The sequence below is a fragment of the Pituophis catenifer genome, unplaced genomic scaffold, assembly GCF_029215685.1.
Source record: "Pituophis catenifer annectens isolate HBS135680 unplaced genomic scaffold, rPitCat1.0.hap2 SCAF_1, whole genome shotgun sequence".
Classification (NCBI taxonomy): domain Eukaryota; kingdom Metazoa; phylum Chordata; class Lepidosauria; order Squamata; family Colubridae; genus Pituophis; species Pituophis catenifer.
The window spans coordinates 15,883,385-15,909,764 of record NW_027256881.1 but is presented as its reverse complement, the minus strand read 5'-3'; the positions used below and the strand labels follow the sequence as shown (position 1 = coordinate 15,909,764).

Below are 26,380 nucleotides of genomic sequence, written 5' to 3'. Positions count from 1 at the left end.
CTTCCTATGCAAGATGTGAGCACACTCATCATGAATTGGTTTACCTATTCTTGGTTTCTTCTCATTGTGTGTATTTGCGTGATCATGAGATATTTTACATTCATCATTGTCACTGTTACTAACATTTTCATCATCTGCCTCAATACAATCTTCCATATTTGAATCAATGTTATGTAACCATCTTTCTTTTGTTATTAGATAGGGTAGGCCTCCTTTAATCATCACAGTGCCTACATTTGTTTTGTCCTTCTCTAAAGTTGCTTTCCCCTTTGAGAAAACTATATTGATGTCAGAATCTCTGCTTAGTTTTATGGCACTTAGTATGTTATGAGGTATTTCTGGAATTAACAATACCCCCTCTATTTTTCCTAGGCCAGGCAAGGTCACATTTCCTCTGCCTAATACTTGAACCTTTTCTTGATTAGCTACCTTTATTACAAATTTATCTTCTGTAAATGAAGACAATATATTTTTGTTATTAGTGGTGTGGTTGGTTGCCCCAGAATCAATAAGCCAATTATTGTTCTCATTTTGTTGTGTTTTAGTGCTGTCTTGTTTATTTAGTCCATTCAGTGAACCAGATTTTCTCTCTTTTGAATTTTCTCTACCCCCTCTACTATCTCTGTAATTTGGTGGGCTTCTATATTTATGTCTATCTGTGGAAGACTGTCTATAATTGTATTTGCTCCTATACTCTGACCTATGTCTCTCCTTTGAGATTTTGGGACAGTCTCTTCTATTGTGTTCCCTGGACCCACAATTATGGCATTTAAAAGCTTCATTGTATTTTTCCTGGAAAGCTACCTTCCTAAAAGATTTGTGTTCTGTGTGATTGCTGGAACGATTTTTTCTTGAATTGTCTTCTGCTATCAATTTGTTAGATAGACTTTCTATGGATAAATATCCTAGATTGATGGTGTCTAAGTGTGACATAAAACTATCCCATGATGAATCAAGTGAATTGATAATAACACTTTTCATTGTTTGATCTGAAATCACTTCCCCCCTCAAATGCAGCTCAGCTCTTATTTTGTTTAGAGATATCAAATGCTCACTTATGGAAACCCCTGGTTTTACTCTGGAAGAAAAGAAATCCTTAGACATTCTTGTAGTGGTAGCTACACTATCGCTGTGAAACAGATTAAACATGCATTGAATTATTTCTGAAACAGTTAGGTTTGGTTTGATGCTATGATACATTGCAGGAGACACGCTAGATATTATTAAGAAAAATGCTCTATGATGTAAACAATCTATTTTTAAAGTCCAAGGTCTTCTTGGAGGACTAGTGATAAAGAATAGTAAATTTTCTTTCATAAAGACAACCTGGAGCTGTTGATACCATTCTTGCAAATTAATGCCATCAACTCTAAGTTTTGGGAAGTCACTGGGTAAGTTTCCCACATTATTTTGTCCATTACTTACAACCTGAGGTAGTCCGTGGTCTCGCAAGTGCAGGAAATTGCAAAACGGCATGGGGATGCTCGCAACGAGTCTGCGCGGTTCTCTGGCCAGTTCAAGTCTTTCCGGACCGTCTACGTAGTTTCGCACATGCGCGTTGCTCATTTCTTCTTTGGCGTCGTCGTGGAAGGTTCTCTCCATTGCAGCTCGCTCGCTCCGCTCCTCTTCAGACGAGTCGGTTTCTGGCTCGGTTTTAGGAGTTTTGATGGCGGCGACTGCTCTTTTCTTTCTTTTGTGTGCGTTGGTACTTGATCCGGTCTGCGGTGTAGGGCGGAATCGACATGGCTCTCTGGGCTCGGGCGTCATCGCTCTCGAAGTCAGGATGGGAGCGTGCAGGTCTTGAGGTATCGGCTTGTTCTCTAGCTTCTTCGTTGTCGCTTTGGAAATTTTTAATTTTGGCCCAAATGCAGCAAAAAGCGTCTTCATTGCTGACTTTACTTGGGATTTCGTTAAGTCGTCTTCGCTTTCTGATTCTGGTTCTTTTGAAGAGTTTGAATCTTCCTTTTCGCTTTCGTTGTCTGATAACGTTTTTCGCGCCAGAAATTTTGAACTGAGCATTTTGATTGGCTCTGCTTCGCTCACTTTGGAGGCTTGTTGGAACCAAGATGGCTGCCATTCAAAATTTCGCGCTGGATCACATCTTTTCTTTTTCATAACGACTTTCTCTGTAGTCATATCACTCACAGTTTTTTGGTCTTTGGGTTTCTCTTTAGCAATGTTTTTCTCTCTCGCTGCTCCGCTGTTTTTCAGCATTTCTTGGAGATTCGTGATGAGGCTTTCATCATTCTTCTGGCTTTTTAATAGTTTTAATATCTCTGACCTGAGTTCGTTATTTTCTATTTCGATTTCCTCCTGGTCATTATTTTCATTTATTAGTTCTTCTTCTTCAGTGGTGTATTCTTCGGATTCTCTCGAAATCGCGTTTGTGGATTCGTTGATTATTTCTTGTTCAGTTTCTATTTCTTTGCTGTAGGCCCTGGTGTTGGGCCTATCTTTCTTAGACATCTTTAAGTATTTATTGAGTCAATTAACCATCCTCTGCTACCAGCTTGTTGCAATATTTTCAGGATCAGACTCAATAATGATAATAAGAGTTAGAGGTTTAAATATATTTCTCTTTAATTATAACAGGCATTCTATATTCACTGAATATTCACAGATAGAAGCAAGGAAAATGGTGAAGGTGGCTCCTTATATATACAAGGGGTGGAGCCAAGAATGGGAGTGGTGAATTATGAATACATTAGGAACCAAAGAATAAGTTAACCCCCGATGTCCCATATATACATTATTTACACATTAGGGAATAAGGCATTTACATCTCACACAATCAATGACTCTGGACAGCTTACAATTCCAAAACAATAAAAACAATTAAAAGCATTTAAAAGCAATAGCAAAGGACTGACTCTTACAAAAACCCAGCTTGGTTGGGGTAAGTAGATCCCTGAAGTTTAACATTCACCCTTACCTGTCCAAAATGATATGAAAAATTCCTACAAAAGGATAGAAGCACATTGAAATTTGAAATAAGTAAACACAATGCTTTAAAAACAATCCTACTATATTACAAGTCAGCCAGATGTTATCTTTGCTTTTGCCAATAAACACAAAATTATAGAATGAAGGCTTTCATTAGTTTATTTGTGAATTCTCTTATGGTTTTTAAGGAGGGGAAAATATGCTTGGGGAAAATCCAGGTGAAAAGTTATCCGTGTCATAATTATTTCAACTCTGGCTGCAGTTGTTGTGGATTAGATGGGTTAGATTAGAATTATAAAATTTTGATAATATTATGTAACATTTTTAGTAGATACCAAAAAGAAGAAAAAGAAGATGAAGGGTTTAGAGATTATGGTATATTAACAAATCATGTGGGATGATTTATTGATCCAAACCTGTTTGTATTCACTTGATGGGAAATAGAAAAGTTCTTTCTGGCCTCCAACCAGCTTCCCATCATATATCCAGGGGTCTTGGACATCAAAGATAGCATTTTGAAAAGACTGTGATCATGATGATTATTATCCATTCAGTTGTGTCCGACTCTTGGCAATTCTATGGGCCACATCTTCTGATCTTGCATTACTTCTCTGAGTTTTTCTATCCTATGCTGAAAAATTATGCTGAAAAGGCTATGTGGAGGCCAATTTCATGCTATAATTTCTCTTTTATTCATGTGGCATAATGATGATACTGCATGGGTTTATGGGCATTGGCTGGCATATCATTACAGGTAGTCCTCGACTTACAACAGTTTGTTTAGTGACCGTCCAAAGTTGCAATGGCACCAAAAAATGTGACATGAGTGTTTTTCACCGTTATGACCTTTGCAGCAGCCCCATGATCAAGTGATCAAAATTCAGATGCTTGGCAACTGGTTCATATTTATGACCGTTGTTGTGTCCCAAATTCAGGTGGCCAACTTTTGCGACCTTCTGACAGGCAAAGTCAATGGGGAAGCCAGATTCACTTAACAACCTGGTTACTAACTTATCAACTGCAGTGATTCACTTAACAATTGTGGCAAGAAAGGTCGTAAAATGGGGCAACAGCCACTTAACAAATGTCTCACTTAATAGTTGAGCCCAACATTGGGCTCAATTGGGATGGTAATTCAAGGACTACCTGTATGCATTTTGAATGCATATGATTGTCAGATCCATTTGTTAGTACCAGTATCTGGTGACACTAGAGTGAGTTCAGTGGATTTATTTATTTATTAAATTTGTTTGCCACTCATCTCACTGCAAGGCAACTCTGGGGGATGTGGGGGGGAAATGGGTTGTTTTTTCTCAATTTTAGCACTTCTAAAATAATTGATTATTGGGAGAATAAAACATGGAGCTTCTGAAAGACTGGATAAAATCCATATCTCTGTAAATCAACCATCTTTTATTCTTTTTCCCTCCTTCCCATTGGCTGCGCTTTGTGGATCCCCCACTGGAAACCTGTAGAACTTCCAGCTGAAGAAGGTAAGCTTGATTCCTGTTTGCAATCATTTGATTATCTCTTTCTTTCTTTCTTTCTTTCTTTCTTTCTTTCTTTATTTATTTATTTATTTATTTATTTATTTATTTATTTATTTAACTTCTATGTCCCCCATCTTGCCAAGGTGACTCTAGGCAGTTTACAATCATATAATATTTTAATAAGGAGGGGAGGACTCATAGACCATGTGGGAGACAAAGAAGAGAAAGTTGAGTTCAAATCATAGGTCATCCATGAGCTTCTTTGGACTGATCTTGAGATCACTGCTGTCTTTTAAATAATCTACAATATTTTGCAGGTACATTATAGGTGTATTGCTTTTTTGCCCCTCATGGGATGAATAAAGTGATAATAGTGGAGACATGATAGCAGTGTTCCAATATCTCAGGAATTGCCACAAAGAAGAGGGACTCAAAGTATTCTCCAAAGCACCTGAGGGTAAAACAAGAAGCAATGGGTGGAAACTAATCAAGGAGAGAAGCAACTTAGAATTAAGAAGAAATTTCCTGACAGCGAGAACAACTAATCAGTGGAACAACTTGCCTCCAGAAGTTGTGAATGCTCCAACACTGGAAGTTTTTAAGAAGATGTTGGATAACCATTTGTCTAAAGTGGTGTAGGATTTCCTGCCTAAGCAGGGGGTTGGACTAGAAGACCTCCAAGATCCCTTCCAACTCTGTTATTCTATTCTAAGATACCCACCAGTGTGATCTGGATGGGAAATGCTTTATGTAATCAGCAAGCCGGGCTGGGTTAAAAAATTTTAATTGGTGAATTTTATGGGTAACGGGGTTTTAAATTGGAGAAGCCTAAGATAATTTAATTCTGTTTTAATGTATTTTAATATTTGTATTGTGTGTTTTTAATTTTGGCTGTTCACCGCCCCGAGTCCTTCGGGAGAGGGGGCGGTATAAAAATTTAATAAATAAATAAATAAAATAAATAATCAGTCTGAGAGGATGATCATGTTTACCATGATGGGTCCTTGGTGCTTTCTGAGCTTGGTTGTAACATCATCAGTGTACTGAAGATGTTACCTAGTTTGGGTAATGAAACATCTGCAAGAAAACAACCAAGCTCAGAGAGCACCAAGGACTCATCATTTCATCCCCGAGCTACAAATATTCTCCTTTATCGATATTCTGTTTATCATGAATTATATCTTTATATGGTGGCATGTTTACCATAAAATGAGTGGTTCTTGCACTAATGTCCCAAGTTGTGACAAAAGGGCCTACTGTAGTCTGGACACCATTTGTCTAAATGTCCCATTCTTTCTATTACTCCATTGGTGTTACTCCTCTGCATAAAAAAATGAGACTAGTATTAGTGATTACATTCTAGTTTTCTCCCTGACGTGTTACATTTTTGCTGTGCCAGGATTTTTATTGATGTTCAGGTTGGTTTATATACTTTTAAAAATACTATCCAAGAACAATTCCTTGCTTTTGAAGATCAAACATAAGTCTCCTATTGTAAGAGGGAGGTAGAAGCATACCTAAGTTTGCATTTCCCCCACCTTTCTGACAGAATTAGTTTTATCTATAGTTTTTTTATGCATTCTACTTTTTAAATACATATGTAAGGGGTATTTCTGGGATAGAAACATAGAAAACTGATGGCAGAATAAAGCCTAATGTTCCATTGAGTCTGCCCTTTGACTGTATTTGTCTTTATAATGTCTTTTTAATTAATTTTTAATTATTATTTAAAATTTTATTAATCTTTGTTTTATTTTTTATTTTTGTCAGATGATGGGCATGTGTTTGTCCCAAGCATGTTTAAACTCAGTTACTGATGATTGAACCAGCAGCTGAAGTTGGTTCCAAGTTTCTACTGTTCTCTTTGTGAAGTAATACTTTATAACAACACTTTTGAACTTCCCACCTCTCAGTCTGAGGTTATGCCCCCATGTTCTTGATTTTTACTTATTTTCTGCTGATTTTTTTTATTATTCTAATTTCAATTAACTTTCTAGGAAAATCACTTCTGGAGCTAATATTGGAGCAGTTTGAAGATCTCCTAGTACGCATCCTTCTCTTGGCTGCTTTCGTTTCCTTTGTAAGTATGTTTACCTCATATTTGAAAATTGTTTTCTTTATTTATCAAACTTCTAGATCGCCCATCTCACTTGCATGCCTCTAGGCAGCTGACAGATCAAACGGTAAAATGATATAAAAACTATAGTCAAAAACTAAGTTTAAAAAAGCTCTTCAGATGATTTCCTAGTTACTAAATGTTCAACCCACAGAACAGGAGTGTCAAACTCGATTTCATTGAGGGCTGCATCAGAGTTGTGTTTGACCTTGGGGGGTGAGGGGGGTGGCCAGGGGGCATGGCCAGCTCAATGTCACTCATGTCCGGGGTGCCTGTAGTGGCCCAAGTGCTCTGTCAGCGGAAATGGGCTCCCGAGCTCTGTTTTTGGCTGCGACAGCTTCCTGCAACCCTCTGCCAGCAAAAACGGAGGCGGCCCTCCCGAACTCCGTTTTTGCTAGCAGAGGCACTGTTGGCCAGTCCTTCTGTTTCCAGGGCGGCCCCATGGGCCAGATCTAAGCACCCCACAGGCCAGATTTGACCTGTGAGCCTTGAGTTTGTCACTCATAGAACATAAGTACAAATACAAATGCTGACCTGGTTCAGCCCAAACCAGGAGACAAGTTGCTAATCTCACAGAAAAAGCTTGGTTTTTCTAGTTGATTTAGGAGTGAAATATCATAGCAGCACAGAAAATTGCCAGATATCCAGTCAGATCATGGTCTTCTAGCTCAGCCCCGTTTGTACAGATTTCTAGGGCTGGGCTGAGTGGAAACTTTTATTTTATTTATTTATTTATTTATTTGTATCCCACCTTTATTATTTTTACAAATAACTCAAGGCGGCAAATGTATCCAACACACCTTCCTTCTCCTATTTTCCCCACAGCAACAACTTTGTGAGAAGGGTTGGGCTGAGAGAGAATGGCTCAAAGTAACCCAGCTGACTGTTATGATTAAGGTGGGACTTGAACTCACAGTCTCCCACTTTCTAGCCTGGTGCCTTAACTTCTAGACCAACCTGGCTCTCAGCTTTATCCTTTCATCCCTTTCAGAAATACCTTATTACAGGGGAGGGAGGGGTGTCTTTGAATTTGGAAGAATTTTTTTTACAGTTTTCTTTTCACTTGTAGCTGAAATTTAGCTTCTTGTTCAAAAATGTATTAATTGTATTGGAAATCTTAGGTGATATTTTTTTGTTATCATTATTTGCTTGTCAAGGAGCCCTAAGAAGAATGAGCCAAAGGACATTTCATGCCTATTTTTAATTTTACAATTGCCTGTTTCTTATTAGCCTAAATAATTTGCATATCTGTAATGCAATTTGCAAGGTATTTTATGAAAAGAAATCCCTTAAATGTAATCCACATGCTAAAAGCAGGAATGGAAAAAAGAAATAAAGACTTTTATTTTATTTCTGAGCAGTGGCAAAGGGGCTACCTGTGCCTTGTAGTACCTCCCTGGACAAAAACAACTTTCAAGACTTTTTTTTCCCTAGTTTTTTAGGGTGAGTGCTACTTGTGTAGATTTTTAAAGGCTGTGGAACGGCCAACAAACCTATTATCCTTAATTACTTCCTCTCTCTCAAAAAACTAGACAATATGCTATCAAATTAAAACAAAGCCACACAAGCTTAGTGAGCTCCAATCGTGCATCAAAAATGTGTAATCCTGCCTTAAAGTAATATTGCATAAGGAAGGCTGTCCCATCCCCTCCCTGTTTGAGGAAAATTTTGCATCTCCTTTAAAGATAAAAAAATTTTTTTTTGTGTTTTTGTTTTGTTTGGGGAATTCTTTCAACAATACTACTACGGTACTTACATCTACAGATAATCCTTGATTTACGACCATTCGTTTAATGACCGTTTGAAGTGACAGTGGCACTGAAAAAAGTAACTTACAAAAGGTCCTTGCAGCATCTCCACTGTCATGTGATCAGAATTCAGGATACAGAAGCACTGTAAAGCGGTATATAAGTCCAAGTGCTATTGCTATTGTTATTCAGGTGTTTGGCAACTGACATATATTTATTACGGTTGTAGCATCCTGGGATCATGTGATTGCCATTTATGACTCTCCCAGTTGGCTTCTAACAAGCAAAGTCAACGGGGAAAGCTGGATTTGCCTAACAACTGCATGATTCACTTAACAACTGCAGCTTAACAACCGTGGCAGAAAAAGGGCATAAAGAGCCTTAAATGAGGACCCAGTTTGTGGGGGCAATAAGCTGACTTTGTATAAATATACAAAAGTATGAAGGCTATTGCTTAACGCATTGTAAGCCGCCCTGAGTCTCCGGAGAAGGGCGGCATATAAATCAAATTTAAAAAAAAAAAAATCTGGCACAACTCACTTAACAGCCATCTTACTTAGCAATGGAAGTTCTGGCCCCAGTTGTGGTCGTAAGTTGAGGACTGTCTGTATTTCATAAAGGCCATATTAGGTCTAATCAATCCTCATGCTTAGTTTTGTATTAGAGTGAGTGATTTAAAAGTCTCTGAAGAGAAGCAGTGGATCAATAAAGCTACTAATTATGGACAGCTAAAGAAGAAAGGATTAAAGATTAAATTGCCAATATAATATCATTATGTCAGCCTGTGGCACTGTGTATCATTGTAGCCATCCTACCTTACAAAAACAATTTAGTAGTATCCTTTTGGTGGTCCCACCATCTCTAATTCAGCAAGGATATACCAAGAAGTGGATAGCCATGCCATAATCAAGTATGTCTTTCCAGAGATGGACTGCCTTTTCAAATAACGGGATACGGAGTCTGAAATAATATTTTTCTTTCTATTTTCCTCCCTCTTGTTCTGCAGGATTATAATAAATTGAATAAGTGTGTATCCTGTTGGGTTTCTGTTCTCTCACCTCAACTTTATTTTCTTATGAACATCAAAGGCTTAATCCAATAGAAAGTGAAAAACCACAATGTGGATCCAGATCAGTGGGGATTCAACAGCCTGTTTAATTCAGTCTGTTGTGTTTTCAAATGTAGCATTAACTCAATAGGTCCAGCTTCTTTGTCTTTTGTGCTGGCTTTCCATCAGAAGGAAAATTAAACTTTGCAGCTAAGTAACTGAGAAATATTGTCCAGGAATGTTTGGCCAAAAGCAAAAGGGTAAAAAAAAATATCCACAAATTAATGTTAGAACATTGAGGAAGTTTCTATTTAGTAACTACTGCTTTGAAGTATATCTTTTGATGTCAGATGTGTAGCTACAGGACATTCCAGTGACTTCCCTCCACTTGAGAAAATTATTTGCTGGAAGAAGTTAGCTTATTTTTGCTATCCATCACTTTTTAAAAAAACACTCATTCAGATTACATTTTCCAAGCTTTTTCTGTCTCAACAACAGTCCATGGAAGTTGCAACACCTGGTAGACTACATCTGGACAGGCAATGGTCTTGTGAGCACTACATCTCCCAGCATGCCTCACTATGCACTCTACTATCGGTAGTTGAGACTGCAGGAAGCCACAACAAGAATCATCTCCTGATATAGATCATGGGATGGTGACTGAATGGAAGAATGTTATTTTATTTTGATTTTTTTTCAATGTGGATAGTACACATTTCACATGTGTAGGAGCCTCACAACAATTAAAACAACTGGGAATTGGAAGTCCACCCATCTTAAAGTTGCCAAAGTTGATAAACACTGGCCTAATTCAAGGGTCAGCAACCCGTGGCTCTGGAGCCGCATGTGGCTCTTTCATTCCTCTGCTGCGGCTCCCTGTCGCTGGTCGGCTCCACAATTGAGAGGGCTTTCAGTTAGGACAAGTAGAGGAAAAAGGAAGCCGCGCTAGGAGGAGACTCTATGGTGGGGGAACCGGACTTCGTCAGCTCCAGAATTGAACAGGGGCTTCCGGTTAGGACCTTTGTGGCTCTTTGAGTGTTTAAGGTTGCCGACCCCTGGCCTAGTTGAAGCATTAGCTTAAGAGAAAACAAGAAAACTTGCTGTTGCCATTGCTGATTCCTGTACTTCTTCTCTTGCCTGCAATAGATTGTCATTAGAGTCTAGACCTCTACAAAGTAGTGGCATCTGCACGGGGGGAGAGGCAAGATGGTGAATGTGGTAATGTTGATACTAGTAGTCCTTTACGTACAACCACAGTTGAGATTTTACAATCTTTTTTGTTGCAATTATTAAGCAAATCCAGTGGTCTTTTCAGATCCAGCTTCTGTTTTGGTACTATGAAAAAAGTTGTCCTGAAAAATCAAAACAAGGTGCAGTAGAGCTGCTCAGGAAGGAAAAGGGTGAAAACTTGTTCCAGTTTCAATTAATTTAAGTTAGAATCCTGATGAGTGGCAGGTCCCTTCTTGGTGTTATTCCCCTTCTTTCAACATCTAGAGTGGCATTTATGGATTGAAGGTGTCTTTGAGATTGGGGGAGGAAAGGGGATTGGAAACTTTCCTTCTATGAACTTCTTCAGTCTGATTCATATGAAAATTCAAGATGATAGATTTAAAGTATAAGCTCATCTCTCTCTGTTTCAAAAATAACTCCAGGCAAAATCACACCTTTTTTTAAGCAGAACAGCAGGTAAGAACTCTAAAAGTTGCACCTCTTCCACAGGCAACATAAGTTTGTTTTCATACTGCACTGCTCCATATGTATGGATGTATATCTTCAAGCATCCTCTCCGCATCGTAGGAGGAGATGTTCTGTCTTCTCAAACAAACTTGCTAATGACTAACAACAATTTCTCTTTAAAAAAAAACATCTGAAAATTGTTTTGGTCAGTTCTCCCTTTGGGTGAAACGAAGCCCTCAACCATGGCTGCCTTTCATCTTGTTTCTTTTTTGAGATGGTTGTCTAAATTTCCCCTCCACGTCTCCTCCCTGCTCCCTCCTTCTCCTCCCCTCTGCAGATTCTGGCCTGGTTTGAGAAAGGAGAAGAAACCACCACAGCCTTTGTGGAGCCTGTTGTGATCATTATGATCCTCATAGCTAATGCAGTGGTAGGAGTCTGGCAGGTATGTTAACGGGCTGGTCACCGACCCGCTTTGATGCATTTTCAGGTGGGAGGGAGGAAGCAAGTTGTAGCCAATTCACATCAGCTTCTGGTGTGTTTTGATATAATTGCAAGTCTGAATCCAGTCTGTGTCACTTTCACATATTTTTTCCAGTAGTATCTGCCAAACGGAGGAGAAAAAAAATCTCCCTCACCTCCCATTTTCTGTGAATTGGAGATATTTATCACAGAAGTTGCTTTTCAAAAGAAATTAATAGTCAATTGGTGGGAACGACTAAAGACATCTGATGGAAAGCACGGATTCCTTTGAAAATTGGCCAGCTTCCCTCTTAGAGATTTTTTATAATGATTAAACAAGATTGTTTGATTTTCTTTTTTTTTCCCCTCTTAATCTCCATCCAGATGATTCTCTTCTCTTCTCTTCTCTTCTCTTCTCTTCTCTTCTCTTCTCTTCTCTTCTCTTCTCTTCTCTTCTCTTCTCTTCTCTTCTCTTCCCTTCCCTTCCCTTCCCTTCCCTTCCCTTCCCTTCCCTTCTCTTTCTTCTCTCCTCTCCTCTCCTCTCCTCTCCTCCCCTCCCCTCCTCTTCCTGTCAGACCTGGAAGCCATCTTTCTACCTTTGGGCCTTCAGGCTTCAGGCCTGCCACAAATCCTACTGTGGGAAATTGGGAGGGGTGATTGCATAGAGGGAAGAAGATATGTAGTCACAATAAAATTCTTTATAGAAAGTCAAGACCATTTTGCCCTGCAGCTGGGCTGAGAGAAATGAGGAGGTATCTTCTGTTCCAGATGGTACCTGATTGGATGTGTGGTGTACATGTGGGAGAGGGGCAAGGTCTTGAACTTTCTTTTGGGTGTGGAAAACCCGGAAGCTCTCAGATTTGGGTTTTCCCAGATGTGCCAATATGACATTTCTAATAAAAGTTAGCTTTGAGGAACTTCAAGCCTTGGAGTTTGATTTTGTTACAGGTGTTACTTGGAACCCTGACATTGACCCGAATCCCACTTCAATCTAAAGCAGGTCCCCCAAACTACGGGGTGCTGTCTGGGGTCCTGAGCCCCAAGCGTCAACCCGATACTGGGTGGTGCAAAGACTCAGGGAAGATGGGGGGGAATGACACTCCTCTCCTCCCCTCCCCTCCCCTCCCCTCTACTCCTTTGACCTACACCATCTCCATAATTCCCCCTCCTCCTCCTCCTTTCTATTTTTGCTGGTGTGTATGCACATGTGAGTGGTTTCTATTTATGCAAGTATATGATCCATACATATAGATGGGAATCACTTAATTTCATCAAGGAAGTTCATTATTTTACAGGCAATTAATTTTAATCAGGAAGCTTTATGCTTTTATTAGAATGATGGGAGTAGCATCATGCTGTCATGATACAATCTCCACACTATGGGATATTACTTTCATGAAGAAAAAGGGTGGGATTTGCATCACAATGGTGCAATGCATTTTCTCCCTGGTCCCTGTAGTTTCCACTGATTAAGGTCTATTGCTTGGGCCTGTTTCTTTGAGGGGAGAAATCTCCAGGTTTCAGCTGGAGGTGAGGACCATATGTTGACAAAAGGAAAAAGGTGGAGTGTTTCATAGAACTTTAGTCCAAATAATTTTTCCTAATTATTCCTCCTATTGGGGAGGGTTGTATTAAATATAAAGTTAACTTCCTTTTATAAAACGCAATATTTATTGGAGCCTTTCATTTATCAGTTGATGGGGGTCAATCTGTTTGCCTCCTGTCTTTTGTACCGTATTTTTTGGAGTATAAGACACACCTTTTTGCACCCAAAAGAGGGTGAAAATCTGGGTGCGTCTTATAGTCCGAATGTAGCCCCGCCCAGCCTCTGAAACAGAGATTTCAGAGGCTGAAAAAAAAGCAAGGCACAGAGCTCACAACCAACGAACCTGTTGCTAAAGTTCACCTCTGGAAACAGCTGATTGGGGTTATTCCAGGAGGCCGATCCACCCCCAATCAGTTTTTTTCTTATTTTCCTCCCCAAAAACCAAGGTGCGTCTTATACTCCGGTGTGTCTTATAGTCCGAAAAATATGGTAGTTTCATACCTATAACAGAATACAGAATGGAATTCAGAATAACGAAGTTGGAAGGGACCTTGGAGGTCTTCTAAGTCCAACCCCTTGCTCAGGCAGGAGACCCTATACCCGTGATGGCGAATCTATGGCACGCATGCCAAAGGTGGCACGCAGAGCCCTCTCTGTGGGCACGCGTGCTGTCATCAGCTGCTCTTATGGTTTCCGGCGCGTGCATGCACACTGGCCAGCTGGTCTTTCGGTTTCTGGCACTCCGGCGTGCGCATGTTCTGGTTTGAGCACTCGGTGCCGAAAAGGTTCGCCATCACTGCCTTATATCATTCCGGACAAATGGTTGTCCAATCCCTTCTTAAAAACCTCCAGTAATGAAGCACCCACAACTTCTGGAGACAAGAAGCCGTTCCACTGATTAATTGTTCTCACTGACAAGAAATTTCTCCTCAGTTCTAAGTTGGATTTTTCCTTAATAGGTTTCCATTTGTTACTTCTTGTCCTGCCCTCAGGTGCTTCGGAGAATAGTTTGACCCAATCCTCTCTATGACAGCCCTTCAAATAAATCATTCATCTTTTCCATTCAGTTCCTGCACAATTCTGCATTTTTAAAAGACAAGCACACAGATTTGTATTTATCTCTATGCCAATTTCCTTTGCATAGTTTGTGTATAATATTGAAGCTAAGAGATGCCCTGTTCTGTTTTGGATGTTGCAGCCTGAAAAATAAATGTTGGTCTAGATATTAATCCAAGTAGTTTAACTTAGAGGAGTTAATTTAAAAATAAAGATCACTTTCAGCTCTAGCCTTGCATACCATTGTCTCTCCTCACAAATTCATACAAACATAGAAGAGAATGCAATTTTTATTGAACACATGCCAAATTGACATTGGCTGGAAATATATTTTCGAAAGTAAATGAGATTACAAAAATAGCTGGGGCAACTTTTTTTAAAGAAGGCAATTGATGACAAATTTGTTCCAAAAGCACATATGCTAATGTTTCCAAAATAGTCATTTAAAAGAAATAAAAGAATTACCAAAATAATCCAATATGAAACAATGCAACCAGAACAGAAGGAACCTGGTTCAACAATCCAACAAACCAAGTGGATATTTTCTATCTGCAGAATAGCATCACAATACTAGTCCATAGGGTATGCAAAACAAGATATGCAGCAGCATTCTGGGCAGTCACCGAAAAGGCCCTGCTTGTGGTACATACCATCTGTATCTGGATGGGGTAGTTCTTTTATTTTAATCTCAACTGGAAAAACGTTCTCTTCTGAGACATATAGATTGTTCAGAGGACTTTTTTGGTCACCACACTATAAAAAAGATGCTGAGACTCTAGAAAAAGTGCAGAGGAGAGCAAGCAGGAAGATTAGGGGACTGGAGACTAAAACATATGAAGAATGGTTGCAGGAACTGGGCGTGGCTAGTCTAGTGAAGAGAAGGACCAGGGGAGACATGATAGCAGTATTCCAATACTTGAGGGGCTGCCACAGAGAGGAGGGGGTCAAGCTGTTTTCCAAAGCACCTGAAGGCCAGCACCAGGAATAATGGATGGAAACTGACCAAGGAGAGATTCAACCTAGAAATGAGGAAGAACTTTCTGACAGTGAGAACAATCAACCAATGGAACAGAAGTTGCCTTCGGAAGTTGTGGGAGTTTCATCACTTGAAACTTTCAAGAAAAGATTGGACTGCCATCTGTCAGAAATGGTGTAGGGTCTCCTGCTTGAGCGGGGGTGTTGGACTAGATGACCTATAAAGTCCCTTCCAACTCTATTAATCTTTTAATCTGACTTCTAAATTGGAAAAGTTCCAGTTATAAAAAGCTGCTGTTGTTTTTTGCAGGAGAGGAATGCTGAGAGTGCAATTGAGGCCCTAAAAGAATATGAACCAGAAATGGGGAAGGTGATCAGAGCAGACAGGAACGGAGTCCAGCGGATCCGAGCTCGAGACATTGTCCCAGGCGATATTGTGGAGGTAGCAGGTACAATCTCAGCCATTGGCTTGCCTTGTGGGTCTAATGTTGACCTATGTTCTTACATCATAAGATCCACATGAAATAGACCTTCTGCTTATTTGCCTTCAAATGTCAGCAGCTGTACTTTACTTATGCTATAATAAAGGTTTATTAGTTATTGGGAACTTTTGAGAAGTTTACCCATGCTAGTCTGTGGCAGCAAACATAACAAATCATCTTATAGCATCTTGGATGGCACAGATGGCACCTTGCATCCATGTTATAACAAATAAATTTGTAATCTTTTTAAAAGATGCCATGGTTTTATTTTTTTTGTTCTCGCTTTTGGGTTGTTTCCTATATGGGCATCACTTTCTTATTGAAAAAGGATCTTTCAAAGTAGTTGGCAAACTAAAAGAATAATCAAAAGAGCCACTCCCAATACTGAAACTTATAAAAATATACATCAGGAATATTTACCAGTGTTGGAGAAGTTAATGACGAGGATGATTTATTCATATTGTATTGTTTGTGTGTTTTAGAAAGGATATGCAGATATTTGTTTTAAAGAATTTAGAATCTAAAGAAAAAAGAAAAAAAGGGTGGAGGCAAAAAATATGTCATTCTTATAATGCATACATTGTTTAGGTCTACGTATCATACCTAAAATATAGTATTATCCAGACAAAGGTTGAATATGTATAGTAATAAATAACACTTAAACCGAAGCTAGTAACTTTTTCAGGCCCAAGTCTGGAAAATAAATAATGAGAGGAGAGGGGGGAGAGAAAGAGAGACTCATTTTATATAATATTCTGGGCACCCAAATAAACAGCTGATTTCAGTGAGAATGAAGGAGGTTTTGACATTATCTTGTCTGATCTCAGGAGATTTCAGTATTCTCATTAGAGATCTGTATAAGATATCAATGGTCTTTATTTTTATTGGAGGGAGATATCAGGCTCCAAAATCCAAGAACACTTTGTAATTCTTCTAAACAGTTTTCTTTATTATTCCTCTTCTATAGACAGAATCTTACCAAACAAAAACCATGCCCCATAAAACATATATTCTGGAGATTATTAGGGAGGAGCCATCTTCACCCTCTTTCTGTCACAGAAACAGTGTTGTCTCTTACCCCTCTGGAATTCATTCTCTCCCTCCCTGGAAATCTGGACAATATTCCATCACAGGAGATGAGGTGTATGGATATCTCAGTTAAAATAAAATAAAAGCAAAACATTATTTGAATTAGAAGTGAGTTAACTTTTTCAGAATACCGTTTTCCCTGTGATCTTTTCTTTCTCACCTCAGATTAGAATTTTCTGAGAATAGTTCTATCAGAGTTTGTGAAATCACCATTTTCTACTTCCAGTGCCAAGAAGGAAGAATCTAGAATCTTGCAAGGCTGTTAACACAGTTGCTGTTGCAATCATTTGCAGCAATGGTAAAAAAAAAAAGAAGTCAAAGACCTTAGAAAAAAGAACTAATATATGGGCAATACTACCCCATCACAAAGTAATGAAAAGTATTTCCTCTCTCTTAGAAAAATTGGACAATTTTGAATGGACACGGTAATAGTTTGTAGTGGTATTTTTGACAAAAATATTTAAAAATGACTGCAGAAGTATTGATCTGGAAAAGAAATGCCATTCTACATGGTATGCAATGATATTTTTTTAAAAAAATAAAGCTTTTGTCCCTTATCAGGTCTGTTCCTAATCCAAATTTCCACTGTCCACGTATTTATCTTTAAGGAAAATAAACCTGATGGAAGATAAATGCCCCATTTTGCAGTAAATGTAGGACTGCTTCAAATTCAGACTGCATGGGAGTGTGATATAGCACCTATCTGCAGCTCTTTAAAGCAGCTGCATCATTTCTTGGGATTACAGTGGTTGCTAACTCCTGGGAAAAGGAGCAAAAGATAACTTACAGAAGAGTTGTAAACAGGTGTCAGATCTCCACATTCTCTGAAGCATCTGTTTGGAATCAAATTCAAAGCTTTGCAAATACCTATTAAACATTGCTTTGTAAATCTCTCATTATTTTGTAAATGACCAAAGCTGGATTTCAGGCACACATCCTTTTTAATAGCAAACTGTCTCATTATTTTTCCATCTTTTAGTTGGCGACAAAGTGCCTGCTGACATCCGAATCATTGAGATCAAGTCCACAACACTGAGGGTAGATCAATCCATTCTTACAGGTAGGCATTCTATTCCACAATGAACATAGGTAGAAGTGAAATTTGGAAAGCCCTAAATCAGGGGTGTCAAACCTGATTTCATTGAGGGCCGCATCAAGATTGTGTTTGACCTCAGGGGGCTGGATGGGCGTGGCCAGGGTGGGCATGGCCAGCTCGACGTCACTCGTGTCAGGGGCGCCTGTGGCTGCCCGAGCACTTTGCCAGCAAAAATGGGCTCCCGAGCTCCGTTTTCGGCCACAACAGCCTCCTCTAACCCTCTGCCAGCAAAAATGGTGCTTGCTGTTTCCAGGGCAGCCCCACGGGCCAGATCTAAGCACTTGCTTGAGTTTGACACTCCTGCCTTAAATGAAGGTTAAAATGAAAGCAGTAAAATCCTAAGAATGTCATCATCATTTGCATGGGATGTTTTTCCACAGGTTAAAGTAAGATATGAATGAAGGCAAATATACATGTTCCAGGATAATGTTGTAGGATCCAGTCTGGGTCAGTGATTTTGGACTCGTGCTGGAGCCCCTCCTCAGAGAACTTCTCTCTCACCAGAATATGTCTCACATTCTGGTGAGAGAAAAGTTCCCTGAAGATGGGTTCTAGCATGAGTCCGAAAGCTCTGGACTCAATGACGACTCAGCTTGGATTCTAAAGTTAGATAGGCCTATTTGTGGCCTCCAGGTGGCATGCTTGTTGATGCAGGTGGGATTTATGGTCCAAAGCATCTGGTGAACACTAGATACCTTATCCTAGTAAGCAGTAGAAATGAGGAAAAAATCTGTCGTCCTTGTGTTTCCTAGTCTTTCCCTGCCTCTTATCTCAGCATTGGGTTGCATACTTGGTTGAATATATGATTTGTGATTCAAGTTCATTCCAAACTTGAAACATCTTGTTAGACAAGTCACTCTTAACTTTTGAAGGAAAAATGAATTTCAATATTCTCTTTTTTTTCTGCAGGCGAATCTGTCTCCATCATTAAACATACTGATCCAATTCCAGACCCAAGGGCTGTTAACCAAGATAAAAAGAACATGCTTTTTTCTGTAAGTGTCCTCAGCTCACCTTATAAGCCTGCCTTGCTTCTGGCATGAAGCTTCTCTGCCCACGTGTCTCTGGGAAATCACCGCATATGATTGACAAATGGTAGAAACCTAAGTGGATTATATTATGTTAGGCTATAAATAGGTAAATAGGAGTCACTGTTTTTTGAATGCAACCCAATAAAAAAGCAGCACAGCCAAGAATAATTTGTATCTGATGTTCTACATATTTTTGTTGGATGTTTGTTTTTGGAGAAATAATACCTCCCTTCCTCTTCTCTGCAACTGCCTTCTAGTGTAGCAAATTATTCAGACTGTCCCTTCACATTCAGTTAGTACAGGTAGTTTTCGACTTACTTGAAGTTACAGTAGACCTCCCAAAAAGTATTTATGATCCAGTTCCAAATTTCCAACTCCCTACCCCCCCCCCCCAACCCAAATGCAGGCAACTGACTGCATTACGTTCACCGGTAACTGTCTGCATTTATGACTGCTTGCAGCATCCTGTGATCACATGACTGCAATTTATGACATTTTTGTTGAAAACCCGAACATCACAATGGGTTCGGTTAATGACTGCAGCATTTGCTTAATGATCGTGGATTTACTTAGCAGCCATATTGATTTGCTTAACAAGTGCCATCAATAAGGTCACCAAATCAGATCGGTCATGTGGGTAACCCACTTTATGACTGTCACTGTTTAAAACCGTAATGGGCTGACTCCATTATAGTTGTAAGTCGAGGACTACCTGTATATGAAGGCCAGACAACCTTTTTTAAAGCTGAGAATTGCATTGACCTGGAGGTGATCAACAGGAGAGTGGGCAAAATTGAAGGCAGCAATGGGTGATGACACAAACCAAAAAAGAACTGAGATGAAATTTAGATATGTAACCCATAGACAAACAAATCTGGTTGGGAGGTAAGTAACCCCTTTTCTCTGTGCTGCTGTCCTTTATTTTCTCCTTCTGTTACCTTTTTCTTGTGCAGCCAGCTGTATAGAAGGTCTGAACTGTTTAATAGATATATTATATTCATATTATGAAGTTAATCTAATCATCATTCTGGTAGTCCAATCTTTCTGGTTACATATCTTTTGGACATTGTCAGATTATATCAGGGGAGCAAACTGGACCAGAGAGCCACCTGTAACTTCTGAAAAGTTGCTATCTGAGTCTCCCAGAGAGCAACACAGAGTTGCAGTTTGTCAACAAAAAAAAAAGCCCTGAAGCTTGTGAATGAGATTTCACACAACCAGAGCTACAAAACAACTTAGTTTACGTAGGTAAAACCTGGCTAGAAAGAATATGCACATAAAAGCCTACGAAAAAGAAAAAGACACATTGTACCTTTACAGGGGGAATATCTGAGAAGTGGGTGTGGCTCACCGACGAAGCCTTATAAGGCAGAAATAGCTATCTGAGTCTCCCAGAGAGCAACACAGAGTTGCAGTTTGTCAACAAAAAAAAAAGCCCTGAAGCTTGTGAATGAGATTTCACACAACCAGAGCTACAAAACAACTTAGTTTACGTAGGTAAAACCTGGCTAGAAAGAATATGCACATAAAAGCCTACAAAAAAGAAAAAGACACACACACACACACACACACACACACACACACATATATATGTGTGTGTGTGTGTGTGTGTGTGTGTGTGTGTGTGTGTGTGTGTGTGTGTGTCTTTTTCTTTTTTGTATATATATATGATGTTTTAATACCCCTGTAAGCCTCCTTGAGTCCCCATGTGTGAATAGGCGGCAATATACATTTTCTAATACTAATAAAAAAATAAAAAATATATATCTTTTCTCTTCCTAAGGGAACCAACATTGCTGCGGGCAAAGCTGTTGGTGTTGTCATCGCCACTGGAGTGTACACAGAGATTGGGAAAATCAGGAATCAGATGGTGGCCACGGAGCCCGAGAAGACCCCTCTGCAACAGAAGCTGGATGAGTTCAGCCAGCAGCTTTCCAAGGTCATCTCCCTTGTCTGCATTGCAGTCTGGGTCATCAACATCAGCCACTTCAGCGACCCCGTGCATGGTGGCTCCTGGTTTCGCGGTGCCATTTACTATTTCAAGATCGCCGTGGCTTTGGCAGTGGCTGCCATCCCTGAAGGACTTCCTGCAGTTATCACCACTTGCCTGGCATTGGGCACCCGCCGGATGGCCAAAAAGAATGCCATTGTCAGGAGCCTCCCCTCTGTGGAAACCCTAGGATGCACTTCTGTCATTTGCTCTGACAAGACAGGCACCCTGACGACCAACCAGATGTCCGTCTGCAGGGTGAGTCCTGAGTTATGTGGTATAGTAGACATCAGTGCCAAATTAATTTCTGCATTCTCAGTTTGTTGCAATGCTTCTAGTTTGGTTAAGGAGCTTGATTATTTGAAGAGGTTACTTTTATTTGCTCTGTATTTGTTGGCGTGCTTTGTCAGCAAAACCAAGGAGTTGGAGTAGCCAACTCGGTTTTCTACAGCAACATTTCTGAACATCCACATTTAGAAAACAGATGTAAAAACAGAGGTAGCATAGCCCCAATAGAAGAGCTGTACCACTATGACAGAGGTCTTCAAACTTGGCAGCTTTAAGACTTGTGGACTTCAACTCCCAGAATTCTCCAGCCAGCATAGCTTCTGAGAATTCTGGGAGTTGAAGTTCACAAGTCTTAAAGCTGCCAAGTTTGAAGACCTCTGCACTACGACAATGTTTGAATTATTGGGGTAGAGGAAGACAAGCCCTATGTCCATAGCATTTATTTATTTATTAGATTTTTATTCCAACTTTATAACTCAAGGGGGTGAACGTACATAATTCTCCTTCTTCTCCTATTTTCCCCACAATAACCCTGTGAAGTGAGTTGGGCTGAAGAGAGAGTGACTGGCCGAAGTCATTCAGCTGGTTTTTTCATGCCTAAAGCAGGACTAAAATTTATAATCTCCTGGTTTCTAGACCAACACTTTAACCCCGTGATGGCGAACCTATGGCACACGTGCCACAGGTGGCACACGTAGCCATATCAGTAGGCATGTGAGCTCAGGTCCGGCGCGCATGTGCGTGCTGGCCAGCTGATTTTCACATCTGGGCCCACCAGAAGTAGGGAAACAGGCTCTTTCCTGCCTCCGGAGGGCCTGGGGGAGGGTGGGGAAGGCCCATTTTTCTTTCTCACCTGGCTCCAAGGCTTCTCTAGGTTGGAAGTTGTCAAACGGGCCGTTTTCGGCCTCCGGAGGACCTCCCAGGGGTGGGGGTGGGGAAAGCCGTTTTTGCCCTCCTCAGACTCCTAGAGAAGCCCTGGAGCCAGGTGAGAAAGAAAAACGGGCCTACCGGACCATCACATGCCAGGAGTGGGGGGGGCAGGGGTCGCACATGCATGCACGGGGGCAGGGCACATAGAATTATGGGTGTGGGCACGCGTGCGCGCATCCCCTCCGCTCCCCCTCCTGGCACACAATGGCAAAAAGGTTAGCCATCACTGCTTTAACCACTACACAAAACTAGCTCTCTGGTATCACAACAGTATTACAGAATTGGAAAGGGGCACTTGGGTCTTGAGTCCAAACTCCCACTGAGGGCAGGAATTTAAATCTTTTCCATCCAGGAGAAAGCAGGACTTATTAAATGGATTTATTTGGAAACTTTTGTTCCACCATTGATCCCCCAATTCGCCAGGAACAGCTTATATTTCAATATCAAACAATATCGTCCTTGTTCCTGGCTGTATACACACAAGGAAAAAGAATGGGGAAAAAAAAAAGAGAAGGCCTCTCAGCCACCAGATTTTAAAACTTCAGAATTCTTATAAGAACCAACTAAGATGAAAAGAGGAGGAAAAGTCAGAAAGAGCTTTAAGATTTAGGAGATAGTTTTGGATCCATAAGTCGGATCTGGAAGCAGCTTTTTGCTGATTAAAATTATCATCTTTGCCATGTAATGGATAATCTACTTGGATTCATGAAACGTATGTGTTTATACTTTTCTCTCTTTCCTTCCAAGCTGGCCAGGAATTTTAAATTGAAATGCTGAATTTATATCTAAGTCTAAGATTTAATGTTGTGTCTTGAACTGTGTACAACTGTGATCAAGTGCATTGTTTTTATAGAGCGTAAAGGAGAACACGTTAATTGGGTGTTTGCTGTTAAGTTCCATATTCCCCACCTTAAAAGTTTCTAGGCTGGGTGCACATAGTGTAACTCTGAATTCTAGCCAACAAAGAACCTTGACATGTGTTTGGCAAGAGGAGAATGAAAGTGCAGATCTTCGAGCTGCTTACATCACCTGTGTGTCCCTGGTAGCTAATGTGTGAAAAAGGAAATGCCTATGTATTACATATAAAAAAGATGTTGAGACTCTAGAAAAAGTGCAGAGAAGAGCAGGATGATTAGGGGACTGGAGACTAAAACATATGAAGAACGGTTACAGGAACTGGGCATGGCTAGTCTAGTGAAGAGAAGGACCAGGGGAGACATGGTAACAGTGTTCTAATATTTGAGGGGCTGCCACAGAGAGGAAGGGGTCAAGCTATTTTCCAAGGCACCCAAAGGCCGGACAAGGAATAATGGATGGAAACTGAACAAGGAGAGATTCAACCTGGAAATAAGGAGAAATTTTCTGACAGTGAGAACAATCAACCAATGGAACAGAAGTTGCCTTCAGAAGTTGTGGGAGCTTCATCACTGGAGGATTTCAAGGGGAGATTGGACTGGCATTTGTCGGGGATGGTATAGGGTCTCCTGCTTGGGTGGGGGGATTGGATTGGATGACCTACGAGGTCCCTTCCAACTCTGTTAATCTATGTTACATATTCTGACAAACAGCCCTCAAAATTCTTTTCACTTAAAGGTCTCAGGGTCTAGCTAACTTCAATGAAAGGCAAATTGTATGCACAATCACAGACACTCTTGATATGTACTTGTTATCCATCTATTATCCTATAAAACTACCTCGCACATTACCGGATACTAAATGTATATATTTTGCACTGCTTTCTAAATTAGGGTTTATGTAACCATGGTTTTATGAATCATGGATTCTCATCTGGTTTGCAAATCTCTAAATCTCCAAACAGAACAAACTGTCAGTGTTCCAGAAAACCCCCCAACTCCAAGTAAAATCTCTGAAGCAAGCATTTTTCAAAGTTCTATTTACTAGAATAGATAAACTGGCACATCTGGGAAAACCCGAATCTGAGAGATGCGGGTTTTCCCTCAGTAAATCAAAACCCCCAAAACCATCCCCTCACTCCTCAGTCGATCACATGCTCCGATCACCATCTGTCCCATCTCAAGACAGCACTCTGACCACTCCTTCTCCAGATGCAGGATCGCCCTGACCTTGACCGACAGGAAGAAGGCTATTATGTCTAAAGACAACCCCTCTACTAAATCCCCCCTCCTACTTTCTCACACATGAGAAGGTGGCAGCATGGAAGCTTCCGGCCTAATATGGCTTCCAAAGCTGATACAAACTATAATATGGTGTAGAACAAGGTGCAGCCCAGCCCATTTATCCATCACTGTTCACTTTAACTAGTGACAATTCTCGAGAAGGAATTGCGAAACCCTCAGAGGCTCCTGCTTTTGTGAATCCAGGAGGAAAGGTGAACCAGCCAACCAGACAATAGTTGTGCATGTTCTAAGAAGGCTAGCACCATTTTGCCCTAATCCTCCAGAAAGTCATAAATTGCCCGATGCAGTTGCAAAAAGTTTGCCCACAAACAAAACAGCAGGTTGGAGTGTTCCCTTTTAAAGCACACCTTGGTTATCATTCTTTCTAGTTTTGTTTTTGTTCCAACTGGCAAATGAAGTATTTGCATAAAGCTTTTTTCTGGGATCAGGAGGCAAATTAATGCTTGGACTTGGAAGGGGGGAGGCGGCTGTTCACTGTTTCCTTAGCAATGCAGCCTCGTGAATGGCCTGCAGTAATTGTGTGCATCCAGCGTGGGGGAGGCAGCAAGCCGTTGGATGATAAGATGATGGGGGTCATACCCAGCAGTGGAAGCATCACTTACTAATGAGATGGTGGGAGGAACAGCTCATCTCTCGAGGAACCTGTTTTTAGCCCTGGCCTGCCGGGGTGGCATTTTCTTGGGTCTAGTATGACTGGCAAGTAGCAAATCAGCGCCTTGTCTCCCCAAAAATCATAGGAATGAGTGTCGGATGCTACATGTTTTTTAAAAAAACCAAAATCAAACACATTTACGCCCTGTTTATTTGCTTGTTTTTTGTTTACTACATTTATAGGATGCAAGTCCCGTGAATAATAAATAAAACAGAGCCATGTAAAAGAATAAAAGCATAATTGGATTATTTTAGATTATAGGATCAAGATGACAAATGTGGCTGACAGAGAAGAAAATAAGGGCACGTATGAGTTTTTAGAAATGTTCCATTTTTAGTTTAAGCAGCCATGTTACTTTGGCACTGAAATTGGAAATCCCACAAGTGTTCATTCCTTCTAAGGTGGTCATAATGCAGTACCAGTACATTAATCACTATTAAGTATATTGCAGTAGTAATACAGTAGTTGTAACAGTTCCGTTTTCAGGACTCTGATGGTTGCCAAACATAATTCTTCCCCCTTCCTAACTACAGACCCCTGCCTGGGAAAAAGGCAGCCTGAAAATATATTCACAATCAAACTAGCAATCCATGACCCATTGGATCATCGTTTCAAAAATATTTCCTACCTAAACAGAGTAATCAAGGGCAAAAAAACAGTGGGAGCAGAAGCGATTTCCAACTTCCTGCTGGCCTGACCACAGCTGACTGCTCTGCAACTAATGGTGGGACAGGTCTACCAAATCTCTGGAGGGCTAGGGCAGGACCAATCCACTTGATCTCCAGTATTAGAAAGAGCGGGTCGTCTACCTAATGTCCCGAGGGCTAGGGCAAGTTTTTCTGAACTTCTGAGTGGTGGCATGGCAGCATAGAAGCATTGAAGCAACTATAAATTTGTCAATTTTCAATCCCACAGAAATTATGGGTCCCAGATTTTGGACACATCTGGTAAAGTTAGCCCATTTGAGGTACTTTGGTTCAAAAATTGTTGCCCTATGAGGCATTGTTTCAACCAGTTGAAGGTAACAGACAATAAGGGTTTCAGTAGTATATAGATAAGTTCAGGATTCTGAGAACATTACACTTTAAGCATTTTGAATTCATTTAAAATTAATAGATTGAAAGCCCCACTGGTCCATGGAGCTCACTGAAAGATGCTGGGCCAGTCAAAATCTTTCAGTCCAGACCATTTCAAAGGGGTACTTTGGGGGGAATGAAATAAATAAAATCCTCCTACTAACTATCCTGAGTTTTCATGAAGAAAGAGCTACAGTATTTATTTGATTTGTTGATGTAGATAGTTGCTCTTCCTGGAGAAGAACAAGTCTCTGAGTGTGAAATTTTTATTCTAGTTGAGTAATTGCATATGGTGCATTCTGGTGGGAGTCTCTCTGTGTGGGTTGGTTGATTATTATAACATTATCTATAAAGTAGCTAACTGTTATCAGGAGAGGTCAAGATAGTATGGCTCTGGTTGTGACAGACTGAGGGAGACATGTGGGTGCTAGGGAGGTGTTATGAGAGGAGGAGATCAACAGTTTAATGTTATCTCTGTTTCTAGCTTGCTGACTCAATCCTGGGTCCTTGTGGTTGAATTGCTGGTGAA

General features: G+C 40.3%; 1 protein-coding gene across 1 annotated transcript in view; it reads left to right on the top strand.

The window, feature by feature from the left end:
- ATP2A3 (ATPase sarcoplasmic/endoplasmic reticulum Ca2+ transporting 3) overlaps window positions 1-26,380 on the top strand; it is a 149,738-nt gene that overhangs the window by 77,223 nt on the left and 46,135 nt on the right. The window contains exons 2-8 of the mRNA XM_070932095.1: window positions 4,419-4,436; window positions 6,431-6,513; window positions 11,360-11,464; window positions 15,369-15,507; window positions 17,609-17,689; window positions 18,635-18,720; window positions 20,540-21,004. Of these exons, the coding sequence (XP_070788196.1) occupies window positions 4,419-4,436; window positions 6,431-6,513; window positions 11,360-11,464; window positions 15,369-15,507; window positions 17,609-17,689; window positions 18,635-18,720; window positions 20,540-21,004 (977 nt within the window). The remainder of the gene's footprint in view (window positions 1-4,418; window positions 4,437-6,430; window positions 6,514-11,359; window positions 11,465-15,368; window positions 15,508-17,608; window positions 17,690-18,634; window positions 18,721-20,539; window positions 21,005-26,380) is intronic.